The 13,477-nt window shown below is 42.2% G+C and overlaps 1 protein-coding gene across 2 annotated transcripts; it reads right to left on the bottom strand.

The window, feature by feature from the left end:
- Nucleotides 1-952: 952 nt before the first annotated feature.
- On the bottom strand, nucleotides 953-7,988 carry LOC102703827 (probable serine/threonine-protein kinase At1g54610). 2 transcript variants are annotated; one of them, XM_015843857.2, is made up of 7 exons: nucleotides 7,470-7,988; nucleotides 7,062-7,346; nucleotides 6,660-6,977; nucleotides 4,083-4,310; nucleotides 3,097-3,197; nucleotides 2,306-2,423; nucleotides 953-1,649 (listed from the first exon to the last, which is right to left on the bottom strand). In XM_015843857.2, exons 1-7 carry the CDS (start codon nucleotides 7,797-7,799, stop codon nucleotides 1,338-1,340), a joined length of 1,692 nt encoding a protein of 563 aa, XP_015699343.2. In that variant the 5' UTR covers nucleotides 7,800-7,988; the 3' UTR covers nucleotides 953-1,337. The 2 variants fall into 2 exon arrangements, with proteins under 2 accessions (XP_015699343.2, XP_015699342.2); XM_015843856.2 differs by having other exon boundaries at nucleotides 953-1,652; nucleotides 7,470-7,985.
- Between the last annotated feature and the right edge of the window lie 5,489 nt (nucleotides 7,989-13,477).

Below are 13,477 nucleotides of genomic sequence, written 5' to 3'. Positions count from 1 at the left end.
TAGAGTTGCTCTAAGTTATCATAGTGTTTTGGTTTGAAAATTACTATCTTAAATGTTTTTCAAAGAAGAAAACACACTAATATTGGAATGGATAATGGATAGTAGCTGTGGTCACTAACCACAGCCCCAAATTATATACTCCTATTTGATGCCGGAGATTTTTAGATTTACATTGACCATTTATTTTATTAAAAATTACTTGCTCCGTTTTCATTTAGTCGTCATTGTTGACTATTATTGTTTTAACTTTAACCATTAATAGTACTTGAACGATTAGTGTCGTATGGTTGTATATTTCTACATCACATATCACTAATATAACATATTTTTAGATAAATAGTAACTATCACTAATATAACATATTTTTAGATAAATAGTAACTAGTGTCAATTATTTGAGATTGAAGGGAGCATATAATTATTAATCACTTTGTTATGATTTGATTTATTATTAAAAAACTCTAAGAATGGCTTATAACTTACATATTTAAAAAACTTAAGTCAAACAAGTCAACAGCAAAAGAAAACGAGGAGTATAATATAACCTACGACATTTAAGGCATGTTTAGTTCTCACTTTTTCCTAAAAACATACATCACATCAGATTTTTTTTTTACACCTAGATAAAGCATTAAACATAAATAAATAAAAACTAATTGCACAGTTAGGAGGAATGAAATTGTGAGACAAATCTTTTGAACCTAATTAGTCCATGATTAGCTATAAATGCTACGGTAATCCATATATACTAATGACAAATTAATTAAGCTTAAAAAATTCATCTCGCATCTCGCGTTTCTAGACAAGCTATGAAGTTTATTTTCTATTTATGTCCAAAAACCATTTTCATCGTCCAGTTAATCGTTTGATGTGAAAAAAAAATATTTTCGCAAACTAGACGGGGCCTTAAGCAAGCAACATCACGCAACATGAGAAGCCAGGACAAATGTACGATGCACCAAAAAGCAAGAACAAGCCAGAAATTCCACCGAGATGCATGAACCATTCGTTTATTTACAGAAGAAAGAATTCTCCGTATATACACAAGGGCAACCGAATTGTCTCGTTGAGCTTTAAATACAAGAGTGGAAAACCCACAATGTCTTTTGGTCATGGACACCAATTTGTTCAGAAGTACCTGAGATGAACAGAAAACACTACCACATATACATAAGCTGGATGAATTTCTTCCTACCGAAGCAAAACACTACTGCTTTCTTTCCGCACCAAAGGAACAAAACAGAAGGAAATAATTCAACTACAGACTGACCATGGAAAAAACTTCGCCTCAAACTTTGACCAAAAAACATGTAAAAGAAACACCGGATTGAGTTTCTCTTATCGTGCTCTTGTCCCTCCCTTGTCCTTCTGGAACTGCTTTGAATAAGCTGCAGCCTTTGCATCTAGGGCAGTTTGCTTCTTCCGCCTCGATTGCCCTAGAGCTGCTGGATCAACCAATGGTCCAGACCACGTTTGTGAGGACCCCTTCTGTATGGGAACTACTGTACTGAAGGAAGCATCCTGGTGCTCATACATCGGCTCCATATGACGACTGGATCCCAATGGGTTACCCATAGCTCCATCCTGATGAGGTGGGGGGAACTTCTCACTTTTGCTCTTGGCATTGGCATGGGTTATCATGCGTCGCCTCTGCTGTTAATGAGAATTTGAGAAGTTCAACGTACATATTTGTCATTGAATGGTTAAAAATAGTGAAGTGTGATCAGAGAAAAGCACTGGACGCTATTTTACTATACTTCTACCACTGTACCACATAACCTTCTGCAATTCTTACTAATTCCATGGACACAAGTTAATACTTCTACAGGGACGTGTATCCATGTATAAAAAATGAGTACTAGACAAGCAAGAATAATTGTGCACACAGGGCTTCAGAAAACATTGTTGAAAGACTTCCAAATTAAGAATATAAATTTGATGTAATTTGAAGGCTGAAAATTGAATTCAATATTAATAGGGGTTTGGGAGCTTAGAAGGTTGAACCAGCTGAACCAAAACAAGGAAAATTCAAGAGGCTGACCAGTGAGTAATCTTGTTTTTGCAGAACTGACTGATGCTATTAGGTTTATCACATGATACTATGTTAGCACATAACCCTCAGAAAAATAATGATTTTTTATTGAATTTATGTATCTTCCCGACAAAGAAATACAAATGGTCTGGAAGATATGGTTAGTACTAAATATCACTCATAGACAACCCAATTAGTCATACGGGTAACACATCTACAGTTAATAGGGCAGCAAATTAAACAGGAAATCTTCAAACATAAATAGTTGGCTTACATCTAGGTTTGCTTGAAGCTCTGCATTAGCCTCTGGTGCTGGTCCTGCCCTTTGAGATCGATCCCGTGTTCGAGTCCTTTTTACCCCCTCTGCTTTGGCCTTTGCAGCTGCTCGTAACCTGGAATAAGAATACACAGCAAAGGCATATGACACCATGTATGATACAGTAGCAAAACAATTAGGGCTCGTTTGGATAGGCAGGGCTTTGGTCCATCCCAAGTGGACCTTGGAAAAGCGAAAGAAAATCAGCTAATATACCATGATTGCATGTGTATGTGAGGTAGCATGGATGTAGACATACCAAATGATGTAGAAATCTAGACTTTCTAACTAGCGATCATAGCAGTAGAAGATTAAGCCCAAAGTAACGCCAGATAAAGAATAGCAGTAGATAATATAGTATTAGTTTGCCTCAAAACACTGTGACTTGTTAAGTGATTCCTTCCCCTTTTCTCTAAAGAACTAAAGAACAGTATGGTCTAGGAAAAGCATGACGCAAAAACAAAGTGGTCTGCAAATTCATTGTGAATCATATTATTGGGGATTTGCTCCATGCTGCTGAAAATACAATTTCTCAAAAAGCCTTCTTTTACTGTGTTGTTTAGACCACCTGCCCTAGGTTATTTGCAAAGCTTGTTCCTAATTTATTATGTTAATTAAGTAGATCATCCATTTTTTTCATTTCATCTGTGTTTCATCACTTTAGAACATTACCTTAGACTACATAGAGCAAGTTGATAACCAATACAAAACAAATACGATTTATAGAACTACGTGTAAGCCCAACAAACCTTCTAGCTTCCTCATCTCTCATCTTAGCATCCATCTCCTTACTTGGTGGATATGTTGGCAAGCTTGATGGATCACACGCGCAAGGCTCAGTTGCAAAGAACTGCAATGCTCATAGAATAAAAACCTTACTACATAGTGATAGCCTGATATCTCTTGTCAAAATAAAAAATAACTGAAAGGCGTATCGGACCATATACTAAGGATGGTGCTGCTATTTTTAATTAAAGAAATAACAGTCCAATAAGAGATTTCCAACATATTGAAAGTTGAGGGTGAACAATACCAAGAACGTGCTATATATTGAAGCAGACACACAATGAAGAAAATTCTGATGGTGCTAAAAGTGAGCCTAGATTTCCAGATACCACATGTGCATGAAATGCCAGATATTAAACCTAACAATTTTAAACAGAGAACCTTTTGGAACCTACAATGGAGGTCACACTAATCTTGGACTTCCGTAAAGTTGAGGTCCTTAGTACCACCCAAATCTAAAGATCTAGAACCAAAAAAGATTTTCCTGATCCTTATAGTTACAGTACACCACATATCTGAATAACAGTCATTTTTTGGTACTTGCATATGCAAAAAATCATCTTATTAGTGTTGTTCTTGCTTTTTCATTATGTGATAGCAGTGCTCATGTACGATATCTAGACTCAACTTAGTCAATATTAGTTTTCTATAAAGATAACATATAATTAAACCAGTAGTTTAGAATCTATAAAAGCTCTCTAAAGGACTGAAACAATAACAAGATGGATTGCTGTTTCTAAAAGATTCATGAACACTTCAATCGTAAAAAAGCTCTCTGAAGGACTGAAACAATAACATATTAACATGCTACACATTTCTTGTTATGTTCTAAAGCATATAGAAGTGACTCCAACTCCACACAGATGATAATATGTATCAAAGTACCACACAAATCACAGGTCAATTACACTGCTTCACGCTAACTATGGAAGAAAAGATATGGACATACCTCACTTTGCAATGCAGCTGTAGCGGTTTGACGCTCAGCTGGATCAATTGCAAGCAGTGTTTCAACCAATGGCAAGGATGATGGAGGAAAATCTTTAAATGCTTCTCTGATGCAACGCTTATAGGGTTGCTGCGGTTTGAATATTGTAGCATGTGGCAGCTTGGACTTCTTCCAATACCCCTCTGAGGGGGAGCCACATAGCTTGAAAATCTTGTGCAACTGTTCTACCTGTTCAGTTTATATTACACATGTTAAAATTAGAAAATGGTAGTCATTTTTATCTAAGAAACTAAGTATACATAGTAACACAAAATAAGAACAATAAAATTAATAAAAGGTAGATGCATGGATTCAGCCATATAGATTAGAAGCAGTTAAACAAAATTTATGGGAGTGATCACCTGAAGAAGAAAATCCTACATTCATGATCATGATAGCTTGACAACCCTAATTGTATCATGATCCAAAAAAATTGAAGCTAACAAATAAATAGATTCCAAATAATCCTCAACACATCAGGCAGGTCCATATTCATATTATCTATACTCCTTTAAAAGAAGCAAGTTGTAGTGGTGCATAGTGAATCTCTAATGTCTATGAGGTGCGACAAGAGAGAAAATACAGTGCTGTATGTCAACAATATCTACTCCATAATATTTGATTCTTTTTTTAAACCCCTAATAATGTGTGGGTATTCAGCTAGTCTTAGAAACTTGAAATGGTTAAATACAAACTTGTCTATAACATTGATAGCATATATTGCTGGCAAACAGAACAGAACTTTGATTAAAATGAGTAATTTATGGTAGTATAGAGTTTTAATCTAAGACCATGACCAAATATTTAGCATCGCAACCACTTTGTTTTCTGGACATATTTAAGAAGCAATGTGTTCCTTCAAGTGAGAACCTCATAGTAGGATTATATAGAATGAACATGTTTACCAGGCCTTATAAATTGGTTTCCGCTATGAGCTATAAGGGCAACTGGTCAGCTTATGAATTAGGGGTGGTAATGGGCCCAACTTTTTTGCCTACAAAATTTAAGGGTTGGGTCCAAAATGGGGTGGGCTAAAATTTTATAGATTTTTGAGATAATTTTTTTAAGGGTTAAGTAGGGTTGTGAAAGGACCCAAGGACTTTGACCCATCACCACCCCTATTATGAATCACCGATAATGTAAGGTTCAGCTAATCACCCTATATTACAGATGGCAATGTCAATCTGAAATCACAGAACGGAACAAGATCCCAACTAATGACTATGTTTTACATTTACAGAATTCCAATTCTTCCGATATATATAATGATGCTTATAAAAAAATCACTGAACTGTCCTCCAAAAAAGAAAAATATTTATACCAATTATATAAAAATTTCTGCATCGAACACTTGTTATCTATAAATTAATCAAAAAATATGCTTTTATAGGGTAAATCATGTTATGTAATGTAACAACCAATATGTAGAAATCTGTGGTCAAACTGCCAAAGTAGCATCTTGAAAACTATCAACGTACAGAGAAGCTTATATTTGAAGATGGAGAAAGTGCTAGTTATCTGACTCAATATTCAGAACATCTACTACCTCAGTTCACAAATAGATGCTGCTTTGGACACAAATGCAGACAACCTTTGGAATTTGTGAGTATCAACTATCAACATATTTATTTGTACTCGTTTAAAAGAAGGCAGTAGTGATGGCAACGAAGCTGTCAACCCCACCTACTCCCATTTAAATTTTGCAAATGACCCCTAGAGCTTCTTAATTTTTTTTTAAAATAAAATATAAATAGATAGCCACATATAGAATCAAATTAAGGTGAATATTCCCTATAGCAAAATGATGGGTATATATATTTATTTATTTTAGACAATATTATGAAATTTTGTTTTATGGTAGCAAAGCATGGGTGTTCAACTAGTAAATGAATAAAATGAAAACATGAAAAATCATATGTACTGATTTGCCTTGGAAAATTACTTCCATAATATAGGATTTTTTTTCATGCTTAATATAAAAAATTGAGTGCCAAAGATGTGTTTTGGGGTCTAAGTTGAGGTCTAAAACATGTACTCATGATAGTTGAGAATACTATACTATAGTGAGGGATTTTAAATAGCAAGCATAATTGCATGGACATCATATTTTAATTCCAGACATGTATGTTTTTCAAGGAAGCTTCAATTGAAGTCATGTACTCATGTTGGTGACCAATTAACCATTGATGAGAACCTTTACAGAAATAATGGTTAGGCATATACAGCAGAGTCAACAGATCATTCAACTCTTTCAATAAATGACAATGCGGTCATCAATCACTATCACCAAAACAATAAAAAAAGAACAAACGTAAAAGATTGAGCAATCTAGAAATACTAGAATCAATTGGAGCAAACCTAGTATACAAAGTCAAACATTTTCAGTAGACAACAGCCACCGTGGAGTTTTTATAAAGAGTAGAGGTTGACTTTTGGTACCAATTGAGCTTTTAGTATGGATTAATAGAAGCAGTATGGTCCCAAGATTAACAAAAGTATAGCATATAATGAAGAGTCAGTAATTGTCCTATGACTCACCTCAGTACGCCCTGGCATGATGGGCTTCCCATGCAAGAGCTCTGCCAGAATGCACCCAGCACTCCATAAATCCACACCAACGCCATAGTCCGTCGCCCCCAATAACAATTCGGGTGGCCGGTACCACAGCGTGACCACGCGGCTTGTCATTGGTCGCTTATGTCGTGGGTCAAAGAATGTTGCTAGGCCAAAATCTGCGATCTTGAGAATCCCATTATTATCCAACAACAAGTTTGACCCCTTAATATCCCGATGCAATACATTATTATTGTGGCAATGCTCAAGCCCTGACAATAGCTGCTGCACATAGCATTTTATCTGCGACAAGTAAATAGCATCAAATGAACATATTTCCAGCAGATGCTTGCCTATAAAACAAGATAGCAAGCAATCCTTAAACACCTGCGGCAGAGTAAACTTGACGTCAGGGCTCGCTGCCAGGCCAGCAAGGTCATGTTCCATGTACTCGAACACCAGGTACAGGCTGCAAGACATCCTCGAGGTGACCAAGCCCTCCAACTTGACAACATTGGGATGGTTGAGCTTTCTCAGGATGAGGATCTCCCTGGCCATGAATTTGACGCTCTCAGGCTCGAGGTTGTCGAACCTGACCTTCTTCAGCGCCACGATACGCCCGGAGACGGTGTCCCTCGCCCGGTACACGTTGCTGTAGGTGCCCGACCCTATCTAAGAGTGAATTGCCGGACAGGAAGGCGACAACCATGAAACGGCGAAATCAGTACTCGCAAGGTAAGCAACGGCAGCACGGCGTCGAATTCAGCAGATTTCGGGTGCTCTTTCCGCGTATACCTTGTTGAGCTTCTCGAAGGTGTCGGCGCGGCGGGGTGTCCACCCGCGGAGCGCCTCCCCGGCGACGGCGACGAGCCACGGCGGCCACCCCGCGGCGAGCTGCTCGGCGGCGGCGGGGGCCGGGACGCACCCCTGCCTGGGCCCCGGCTTGCGGCCCAGCCTCCGGCGCGGCCTCCCCGGCGGGGACCGCTGCTCCCCTCCGGCCGCCGCCGCCGCGGGGGAGCCCGTCGAGGCTGCCGGCTGCGGGGACGCCCTCTTCTTCTTCCTCCTCCCCACCTTCCCGTTCGCGTCTGCCGGCGACCGCGAGGCGCGGCCGAAGACGCACCCCATCTCTCCCCACCCTACTAGTTCCCTCCTTCCACTCTAGTCTACTACACACACCCTACTACCCTACTACTACTACTACTACAAGCCTAGCAGCAGCAGCATCTAGGGCACCACTGGTGGCCCCGCGGGCGAGCCGTCGTCGTCGGCGGCGGCGGCGGCGGCGGCGGAGTGAGGCTGCGGCGAGGGAATCGAGCGAGGAGGGGGGGGGGGGGGCGGGGAAGCAATCAATGAATCGGCGGAGGGGAGGGGAGGATGAGCATTGAATACTCCCTCACCGTCCCTCACGTCACGTGGCGGTGGGGGCTGACCGGTGGGGCCCAACAGCGCGGCAGAGGAGGAGGGGGGAGGGGGGAGGGCGGAATTATTAGCGGCGTGGGGCCCACCTGTCAGGGGGACCCCATCGGGGTGGTAGAAAAGGTTTTTTTAGTCGTGTTGCGGTTCGGCTTTTTTTTAATAAGTTCACTGTATGTTACTTAACATCTTTGAGATCTTTTAACCCTAAAACTAAAACTATATATCCTAAACTTATATAAACCATTAAAAAAAACGTTACTTAACATCTTTGAGATCTTTTAACCCTAAAACTAAAACTATATATCCTAAACTTATATAAACCATTAAAAAAAACGTTTTACTGATGTGGCATATGATGAGTCACCGTGTCAGAGTTTTTTTTCCTCTTTTCTTTTTTTCTACGAGGCTCTCCTCTCCTCTCTCGGGCTGGGCGCGCGCTGGAGGGCGGTCTGCATGGACTTGCGGCGGCGGTGACGTGCGACTCCGTCGCGACGTCCTCGGTGTGTAGTGCACCTCGCCGCCATACCCAGTGTCCACTCCACGATCTTCACGTCCATGCATTTCGCATGCCATGGTTAGCCCCGTCCAAGCTTTAACTATGTCCCGAACACACAGAGCTTCGTGTCGTACCAGTTGTTGCTGGCAGAAGCGTGGGTGGTGTGGCGAGCGACGGGTGGTGTCATCCTTGGAGTGTGGAGGGGCTTCTCCTTGTCGTCGTCGAGGTCCCCGAGGAGGCGGAGCAGCGCCGCGCGCGCCCGGTGCTGGGCGGCGACGAGCGCCTGCATGCAGCGCAGCGTGTTGCTGGCCTGCCGCCGCACGAGGTGGCCGCGCACCAGCGCCTGCAGCTTCACGATGATAGCTGCAAACACAAATTCAGTCGAGCATGAACACAAGTTGGAGCAAACGAACACAAAATACTTGGTTGCTGCGTAGAACGTTGCAACGTTTTCTAGGTCTTTCCTCTTCCTTTTATTATTTACAGAATGTAAGATCGTGGGCAATGTGCCCTCCGACATGCGCGGCCATGAGCCCACTAGTGCGAGTGCCATCCCAAACGTTGGGATCATGCCGCATGATGCACTCCGTGCGAACATGCAGTCATGCATACGTCAAGCCACAACACACACAGCAGTCCAAAGGAACAACCATGTGCTCTAACTGAATAACGAAAGCAAGAAAATAGAACTAAGACAAAATCCAGTGAACAACTAAACGTGCACAAGTTAATTTTATTTGCTAACACACGAGCCCTCTCAGCGCGCACAGCGCCTTCCTCGCCGGCCCGGAGCAAAAAAAGGGGGGGCGTGCCACCGCCCCCGCGCAGTTCTGCCGTCGCTCGCGCCTGCCTTGGCCGCCGCACGCCATCGTCTCCCACCCTCTAGTCTACCTCGGCCGCCGCAAGCCTGCGCCGGCCGCCACACACATTCCACACCTCCTGTCCGTCATCTCCCCCACGCGGTTCCACCGCAACCAGCGCCCTAGCCGCTGCAAGCCCGCGTAGGCCGCCAGACGCGCTCCGCCCTCTAGCCTGCCGCCGCGCACCCTCCAGTCCGAGAGAGACGAGAGGAAGAAGAGAGAGGGACGAGGGAGAACCTGATAAGGAAAAAAAAAAAGAAAAAGAAAAAACTCTAACATGTGGGACCCACCGTATGCCACATCAGTAAAAGTTAGGCTAATACTGCTGAGGGACCTTTTATGAACGGTTTATGTGAGTTTAGGAGTACACATTTCTGGTTTTAAGTTTAAGGACCTCGGACAAACTCGACGTTAAGTTGAGAGACCTCTAGTGAACTTATTTTTTTTTGGGGTTCCCGGTGACTGGGTCGTCCCTCCTCGTAAATGGGCCGTGTCCGCTGCGTGTTGGTGTAGTGTTGGGCTGGGTCGGGCCCGCTACGCACGGCGCCACACGTAACGGAAATTTTTTGTACGAGCACAGCGTGCACGCCAGCGGGGCGGTGCTAGTTGCACGGCGACTCGGCGAGGCGTGTGCGCTGGCATAAGCGTGGATGAGGAACAGGGCCCACACATAGAGTGCCCTTTTGCCTTTGCTTGATCGCTCCACGCTACTCCGTATCAGGGTTCCTCTTACTGCGCAAGCCGCCAAAACCGCGGTACCGTGCTCCCGCGGATCCCGTAAGGTATCCGCAAAAACCGTAAAAACCGTCATGAATTTGAATCCAAAAAGTTTGAATTTAAACTCGTGCGATTTTCATGGCTTACCGCGCGGTTTGCCGCGGTTACCACGCGGTAAGCCGCGAAAACCGCAATAACTACATGCTGGAACAACACATGAGAACAGCGGTTACCGCAGCTTACCGCGCGGTTTTTGTAGCCAAAACCGTGGTTACCGCGGTTACCGCGAGGAAACCGCGGATGTGATGCCAAATGCAAAAAAAACTTTAAAAATCTAAAAAAATACATGAAAAATAGGAAAATATTTTGTGACTATATTTATGACAATAGGACATGTTATAGGGAAAACAAGAAAATTTCATATGACATTTTCTAAATTCTTGATATTGCAACATACAAACATACACCGGCATATCATCCTTAACGACAACTTCATTTTGATTACTGCGTCACAACTATACCTACTACTAATTATTACAAATAAAACTATTATGTATGCAATAAGATGCACGTATAATTTTTCTCTATATATATTTTTCATATATCTATCGTTGTATATTTGTATTTCAACATTATGTACCCAAGTGTCTAGTGTAAATTAATAATGACTCAACACAATATATTCTTGACCATCTTCCTATAAAATATTACTTGCAATAGGCTATTTTTTAATTTTGTTTCCCGAAATACTCGTTTATGATTTTTAATTACGCCGGGAATACATTTTTTTCATTAATTTCTTTGACAAAACTACACTATATATCAACATATACAACATATATTTTTTTCACTAAATTTTCTCAAATTTTTTAATTTCTCCTCAAATTTAAACGTTACCGTGACTTACCGAAGCCGTGCCTCGGCGGAGGACGCGGTTACCGTGGTTATCGCGGCGGTAACCGTGGTAACGTGAACCATGCTCTGTATTCTAACTGATGTTACTGTCGTTTATTCTATTCAAATTTTCATTTGAATATATGCAATATGATTATGAGTAAAACATTTTAATAATAAATTAAAATACAATAAAATAAATAATAATTATCTAAGTTTTGTTTCGATAAAATGAATGATTAAATATATGTCAAAAAGTCGTTGACGGTATATATTAAAATACCGAGGGAGCAGTAACAATATATGAAAACTTATGAGAGGATTCTAAACACAACTCTTTATCTACCATTCTAAACACCTCGAAAAACCATAGTATTTCCTTTTTCTCTCTGAAAACCTTTCCTCCAAAAAAAGTCCAAATTATACGGTAGGCTTTTAAGTCTACAGGTTACGATAGGTTTGAGTCATGGGTTACGATATATGGATATGGGGTTAGGAAGCTAGCCCTTTTTTTTCTCAAATAATTATAGCTAAATGATCTTTTTAAAATTATTTGAGAGTACTAACTAAGTTGATTAACTATGGATTAATTAGCAGTGTTGTTGAAGCGAGTGGCACCTTAGGCACCGCCCATCTCCCACAACAGCTCCTACATCGGGTGACGTGTGCTCCACGTCATCTCCTACATTAGGTAACACGAGTAGCCTATTAGAGCATGCACAGTGCGGCATAGCCCTAGCTGGAGTCTCATTAGCCACGTCTTGCAAAAGCCTACTGAGCCACCCACAAAGCTCCCATGTGCACAACGCAGCATCCTTCTATAGGGCCCACAAATATTTTACATTTCAGCCCTTTGATTTTTTATTTTGATCCCTGTTCTTTGTATATTTGTTTAGTGGTTGAAAATTTGACAGAAAGGACCCTATTTCTTGGAAAAGAATCACATGAGAGATCCATATCATATAGACCGCTATCCCCAACCTCACATTGCATGTCTCTAGAAGCGCGTCGGTCAAGCCGCCACTCTGCGCCGACGGCGCCGCGGCCGCCCAAGATCTGGATGTCCGATAGTGACGTCGACCCCTTCCAGCACGGCGGCACCCATTCTTTGCGGTCTCTATACTGGCCAGCCACACGAACGGCCGCCGCCGGGAACACCCGGACACCGTCGCCCGACATCCCCTTCATCCCTTCGCCAGATCCGCTCTCCCCTCGTCGGCATCATGCCCCTCCTTCCCTCCATCGGCTCACCGCCGCGACCACCGTGGGGAGCACCCGGACACCGCCGCCCGACATCCCCCTCTTTCCCTCCGCCAGATCTGCTCTCCTCTCACTAGCGCCGCTCCCCTCCTTCCCTCCATCAGTTCACCGGCACGGCTGCCCCTCCTTCCCTTCTTCGGCTCCACTCTCTCCTCACCACGAGGACCGCCGTTTCTCCTTCCCTTCTCCGGACCTCTTCCTATTTTCTTTGTTCAGTCCACATACTCTCTCTCAAACCACCCGTTTTTTTCCCTCTCTCCTTCACAGTGGAGATTCTCCTACGTGGATGGCTTGAGCTGCTTGCCAGCATGGTGCACTGTGTATGCCCTTAGGCACCGCCTATCTCCCCCTATATTTGCCATGTTGCCTCTAGAGCGAACTGCTAAAAAAGATATGCGGTTAGAGGAGGGGCATTTAACTTTTTGTCACTGTTAAAAATAGATTATAACAGATTTACCACTCACTGTCTACGACACGTGGGTCCGCTGTCGAAAACACTTTCATTATGAAAAATGGTTTCTATAGATGATTTCTTATACTATGGCAACCGTGTCAGTTTCTTCCATTAGGACTATCCTAAAAGAAGACTAAAGGAGTCTTATAGCTAGGTTGCTGGCAATATTATTAGCCTTCCTCTTACCGACAGAGGGAGGATAAGCAACTGATAATTGTTGTGGTGGCAACAACGCAAATAATGTGTGTGCGCATGGGTTTGTGACTTGTGACAGAACCGGAGACTTGAAGGACGTCCTCACGGCCCACGCACGGTTCACGTTCCTGTCCGAGCCGTCCATGCCGTGGGATGGTGAACCCACGGTTGTCATGCAGTTACTGCGTATACCGTCGAAAGCATGACAAATTCAAATTTAAAAAAATGAATTCAAATAGTGCGGTTTCAGTCAAAAACTACGGATAGTTCAATATGTGAGATGTTAAATGTAAAAAAACTGAAAAAATTACAGGAAAAATAGGAAAATATTTTGTGACTATATTTATGACATTTAGGACATGTTATAAGGAAAATGTAATATATTAGAAATTTTAGGGTAAAATTTTTGCGAAAGTGTTTTTAAAAGTTTCATTCTTCTTCGTTCATTGAGTTAGAGTTTCTAAGCTCTTTTTTTATTTTCTTTTATCTTTTCGTTCATCGCCGTCTACCT

The sequence above is a fragment of the Oryza brachyantha genome, chromosome 1, assembly GCF_000231095.2.
Source record: "Oryza brachyantha chromosome 1, ObraRS2, whole genome shotgun sequence".
Lineage (NCBI taxonomy): Eukaryota > Viridiplantae > Streptophyta > Magnoliopsida > Poales > Poaceae > Oryza > Oryza brachyantha.
This window is presented reverse-complemented; position numbering and strand designations above follow the sequence as displayed.

Excerpts from the sequence above, each read along its gene's own strand:
- LOC102703827 (XM_015843856.2), bottom strand. The coding sequence starts at position 7,799 with ATGGGGTGCGTCTTCGGCCGCGCCTCGCGGTCGCCGGCAGACGCGAAC. Across the intron at positions 7,347-7,469 it reads CCTTCGAGAAGCTCAACAAG|ATAGGGTCGGGCACCTACAG; the intron begins GTATACGCGGAA and ends ATTCACTCTTAG. Across the intron at positions 4,311-6,659 it reads TCATGCCAGGGCGTACTGAG|GTAGAACAGTTGCACAAGAT; the intron begins GTGAGTCATAGG and ends TAAACTGAACAG.